The following is a 5,397-nucleotide window of genomic DNA, read 5'->3' as shown; positions in this document are numbered from 1 at the left end:
AATAACTGAATATATAATAATATAAATATGTTAATGGTTCAAAAAAAAAATCATTTTGGCCTTTGGAAGTTATTTACCAGTTTTTCTTGAAAATTGAAGTATTTTTGGAGCATATTGGATGTGCATTACAATATTTTTTAATAGGGCTATAAATAGTGCAACCTCAACAATGTAAATTAAGTCTTGAAAAACATTGTGGTGTCTTTAAAACCTCAAAAAAATTATATAATTATATTCAAGTGATTTTTGGGCCAAGGTTATAGTAAATTCATCTTGAATAGGATAAAATTAAAAAAACAACTTTCATATTTTAAAGAGTTGAAATAAATAAACATATTTATTCTAATGGCTCGAAAAATGAAAAATGATCATTTAGGCTGTTGTCAGTTATTTGTAAGGTTTTCTGAAAATTTAAGAGTATTTTAAAAAGATGGAATATGAGTTACACTATTTTTAAATAAGGACCCAAAAGAAAATAGTAGGTTTTCAGAAAGGTTTTTGATGCCTTAAGATCTCAAAGAAGCTTCAATAATAATATTCAAGTGGTTTTTATCCTAGAAGAGAGGTAAATTCACCTTGAATTTGGTTAAATTAAATATTATTTTAGATTTCTAAAGGACTAAAATTAGTAAAAACGCATTTTAATTACTTAAAAATAAAAAAATATTATTTAGGCCTTTGAAAGTTATTTGCAAGGTTTTATGAAATTTTAAAAATTTAAAAATTTTAGAATCAATATTTATCATCTATTGATTTATTTAATGACTTTAATTTTATTCATCTATAATATATAAATAATATCATTTATATAATATTTTTAATATTCAGTAATGTGTTGTTTATCTTATTTTTTTAATAATTAATTTCAGAATTATTTATATTTTAAAAATTAAATAAAAATATATTATAATTATTTGTTTTATTGACTGCTATTAATTTAGGATCGATCTAATGTCCAGTTAGGAAAAGGACAAACGAGTATTAAGGGTTTTTTTTATCAAATTTAAAAATAGGATATCTATTTAGGAAAATATGACTTGTATTTATAATCCTCTCTTTGCTATTTATAAATTTATTTTAAAATGTTAAAATTCCAAAGATACCCCACTGCAAATCGACATAAATACATTTTCTTTCTTCCCCTCTACCTCCCTCTACCCCTCTTCCTCTTTGAAAATTGAAGGACTATAAATAGTAAAAATTATAGTTTATTATTTTTAATAGATTGGAAATAGTAAGAAGGTTCTCAATAACAAACTTCTTAGGATAAAAACAGAGACGATCTGAGTAAAATTGTAAAAAATATAGGGGATTTTTTAAAGAAATTTATCCAAATATAATACTAACACAAAGTTGGTGATGCTGTTCGAAAAATCCAAAAATCTTTATGTATAGAGTTTAAATTCTCAATTCTTAAAAAGTTAATTAGAAAAGTCAAATTTGGAGTCAATCTTTTAATATATATATATATATATATATATATATATATATATATATATATGTATGTATGTATATATATATATATATGTATATGTATATATATGTATATGTATATACATATGTATATATATATATATATATGTATGTATATATATATATACATGTGTATATATACACATGTATATATATATATATATATATATATATATATATATATATATATATATATACATATACACATGTATATATATATATACATACATATATATATATATACATATGTATATACATATACATATATATTTATATATATATATATATACATATATATACATATATATATACATATACATACATATATATATACATATACATACATATATATATACATATACATACATATATATATACATATACATACATATATATATATATATATATATATATATATATATATATATATATATATATATATATATAAATATATATGTATATGTATATATTGTAAATGATAAGTGACGAAGATAAAATTTGGCTTAGAACCTTATAATAAACTATCAAAGTTTTTACTAGTTAAATTAGTCGGCATCTTCATTTATATATATTTTTTAAATCAAATATTTGTAGAGATAAAGTTCTGATTCTTATCCTAGTTTGAAAATAAATATTTCATCTTGAAAAAATCTATTATGTGTTGGGATAAATTCTTTACTCATAAGTTTCCAATATGATGATCCAAACAAATGGGTGCATCACTGATAAGTCATGCTGGACTAAATTCTTTGTATTCCAAGGCATGATCGACCACAATGTTGTACGTGTTCAAGATATGCCTCTAGCAAAGCTATAAAAAATTCCTCTCCTAAGTTGAATTTGACGGGATATAACTCTAATCAGACATATCTTCATAATAAATCTCTACAAGGGGAAATACAGAAAACTTCACAACTGTTCTTTTAATTTGATCGTAACATGATAAAAATACATCGGCCAAACGTTTTTATTCTGAAGCACTTCCTTTACTAATGAGATCATGACAATAACCTTCTATGTCAATTCACCTATATGCGTACATCATCCTACCTTTTTTTAGGTTGTGTATAATATACCTAATGCATATTATACATGTTTAACCCACACACATCACATATAGGCAATTTCGAGGAGCCGTGGTTTAACTACAGCCTTGAGAGGCACTGCCTTAGGAAGCACGGCGCCAAATTTCTCCTTCATGTCGAGCTCCTCGACGTCATCGGCAAGCTTCCAATGAAATGAGTGCAACAAAGACCCGAGCCCGTATTGAAGCATGATGAGTCCTGCATGCATTCCCACGCAAATCCTTCTCCCGGCGCCGAAAGGTATCAGCTCGAAGTCGTTCCCCAGTGGCTCAATCTTGGCGTTTCTACCGCTTAAGAACCTCTCCGGCTTGAACTCCAAGGGATGCTCCCACACGTCGGGGTCTCTCCCGATGGCCCATACGTTGACGATGAGCCGTGTGTTTGGGGGGATGTGGTAGCCGTCCACCTCGCATGCCTCGAAGGTGTAGTGTGGGACGCTGAGCGGCGTGGAAGGGTGCAGTCGTAATGCCTCTTTGCAGATGGCTCGTAAGTAGGGAAGGTTTGGCATGTCAGACTCTTCAAGCCTACGGTTCTTCCCGATTACTTCGTCCATCTCATCTTGAGCTCGCTGCAGGATGGTTGGGTTCCTTAGCATTTCTGCGAGGGCCCATTCGATTATGATGGATGATGTATCGGTTCCGGCAATAAACATATCCTGCAAGGAGAAGAAGCTGGTGTTGGCGTGGTAGCAAACATGCATGATGAACTTATAAAACAGGAGAGCCTCCAATAAAGTACGCGTTAGGGTAATATCATTTCCCCTCCTGGGAGAATCTTATGTGACTCAAATAATGGTGCCATAATCGAGCAGACAACGTAGGAATTCCTGCGGAGCACATCTTCTTACGTTTTGTGGCTCTCTATCCATATGTATATCTAGTGCTGGTTTGGTTGCAGGATCCAACACCTGTTCTGACAGGATATTTACCATCACTCTTGGTCAAATGATAACGATGACTAGAGATATTTGCGTCCGTCGTTAATTGGCTGTCCGTAGCGAAGAAGAGGGGGGAAGGAGAGAGAGGGAAAGAGAGCTCACAGAGATAAATCCCTTCATGTTGACATCAGAAAGCGACACCCCATCAGCGTCAACCCTGTTGGCCATCACAAGATCCAGCACGTCCGGCCTCCCCTCGCGCTCGCGCGCCGTAGCTTCGTGCTCCGCCATGAGCGACGTGATCAGAGCGTCTAACTTCACATGCACCCGGCGCAGCTGCCGCTGCACTCCCTGCAGGTCCATCCACGCGATCGCCGGCACAAAGTCGCCGATGCTGAACTTCCCCGACCAAGCTAGCAGCTCCGTGATGGCGTCCTTGAACTGGTTTGATTCCTCTCCCTGCGACTCAAACACCCGCCGCGACAGCATTACCTGCCCGATGATGTTGGCGCTGGCGCACACCATTGCCTCCGACACCATCACTGGCCGCGAGTTCCGGCTGGACTCGAGCATGGCGCGGAGCATGCGACCGATTTCGTCGCAGCGAACCGGGGCCCACTCGGTCAGTGCCTTGCTGCCGAGAAAGTGGAGGTTAGCGAGCTTGCGGAGGAGCTTCCACCGAGGCCCGTAGTTGGCGAACACGAAGTCCTGGCCGTCGTAGGTGACGTCCTTCCCGCTGATGGGCAAGGGGCGGTTGGCGAACTGAAGGTCGAGCGCCTTGAGAAAGGATCGGGACGCGCCAGCGGAGGACGCAACTACGACCCCCGTAGTGCCCATCCTGAGGTACATGATGGGGCCGTAGCGCAAGGCGAGGTTAGCGAGAGAGGCGTGGGGCATCGGACCGATCAGCGGCAACGCGCCGAGGATTGGAACGCCCGAAGGGCCAGGGGGGAGCCGGAGCCGACGGATGGACTGGAACCTGCGGCGGAGGAGGAGGTGGACGACGACTCCCAAGAGGGTGCCGGCGATGAGAACGATGTCGAGAGCCATCGAGATGGTTGTGGTGCGAAGCGATGGTATTGGAAGTGGGTTAGTGATGCGTATATGTAGACAGAGAGCTAAGGACGGCAAAGAATAGCCTATGGAAGGGCCGATGTCATGTTTGGTGGTCTCAGCGACACCTGTCGTCGGAGACAGTTGTTTAATTGAAACCCACAACCCACAAATTGTAGCATGAGAAATTGATTCCAGCATACATTATGTGATTGCTAGAAAGCTACAGGACATAAAATTTCAGAAAAAGGTAATATTGAACTTTAATAATTTTAATCACATTCAGATTATAATGTTTTACATCATACAAAAGACAGTGAAAACAAAGAAAAGACTATACTCTTTTGGATTGGATTGATGTTCGATTAATTTTGATTTTTTACCGTTAAAGATGAATTATTTTGGTTAAAAAGTGAGTTAGAGAGAGAGAGAGAGAGAGAGAGATTACTTAGTCCATCATTATGTTTTTGACTTTGTGGCATATGCTGTTGCATTTAGGTTGGTCTTTTTTTGCATGATGAATTGAATAAATGATGTGAAGATTATAAATGACAAGCTATGGAAGATGGATTCAACCAAACTATGACAGCAACACAAAATATACACAGTGCACAAAATGTACAGTGTTCTTATAGAGTTGGTCAAACTTATCTTACGCTTGAGGTGTAATCAATTTCTACACGTGATAATGGAAGTTATAAGGAAGAGTCTCCACTGAGGTCAGCATCATACTCAACAGTTACCAACAGCCCATTTCTTCCCATTCGTGCTGACATTTCCAAATCCAAAAATTATATTACCAAGATTTTATGTTTTGTTTATAGAGAGAATATTCTAACTGATAAACTTCTCATAACTTTGTTCGTTTCACTTTATCAATTATGTCGATTCAAAGCTACAAAAAATGCA

At 36.3% G+C, this 5,397-nt stretch overlaps 1 protein-coding gene across 1 annotated transcript; it reads right to left on the bottom strand.

The window, feature by feature from the left end:
• Positions 1 to 2,381: 2,381 nt before the first annotated feature.
• LOC135631472 (flavonoid 3',5'-hydroxylase-like) lies at positions 2,382 to 4,510 on the bottom strand. The gene is made up of 2 exons (XM_065139177.1): positions 3,598 to 4,510; positions 2,382 to 3,213 (listed from the first exon to the last, which is right to left on the bottom strand). The coding sequence occupies exons 1-2, from the start codon at positions 4,483 to 4,485 to the stop codon at positions 2,584 to 2,586; spliced, it is 1,518 nt and encodes a 505-aa protein (XP_064995249.1). The 5' UTR covers positions 4,486 to 4,510; the 3' UTR covers positions 2,382 to 2,583.
• Between the last annotated feature and the right edge of the window lie 887 nt (positions 4,511 to 5,397).

This window comes from Musa acuminata, chromosome BXJ3-2, assembly GCF_036884655.1.
Source record: "Musa acuminata AAA Group cultivar baxijiao chromosome BXJ3-2, Cavendish_Baxijiao_AAA, whole genome shotgun sequence".
Lineage (NCBI taxonomy): Eukaryota > Viridiplantae > Streptophyta > Magnoliopsida > Zingiberales > Musaceae > Musa > Musa acuminata.
This window is presented reverse-complemented; position numbering and strand designations above follow the sequence as displayed.

Bases quoted from the DNA above. Each gene is read 5' to 3' on its own strand.
- LOC135631472 (XM_065139177.1), bottom strand. From the start codon at position 4,485: ATGGCTCTCGACATCGTTCTCATCGCCGGCACCCTCTTGGGAGTCGTC. The intron at 3,214-3,597 runs GTGAGCTCTCTT...TTCTCCTTGCAG, and splicing joins ACATGAAGGGATTTATCTCT to GATATGTTTATTGCCGGAAC.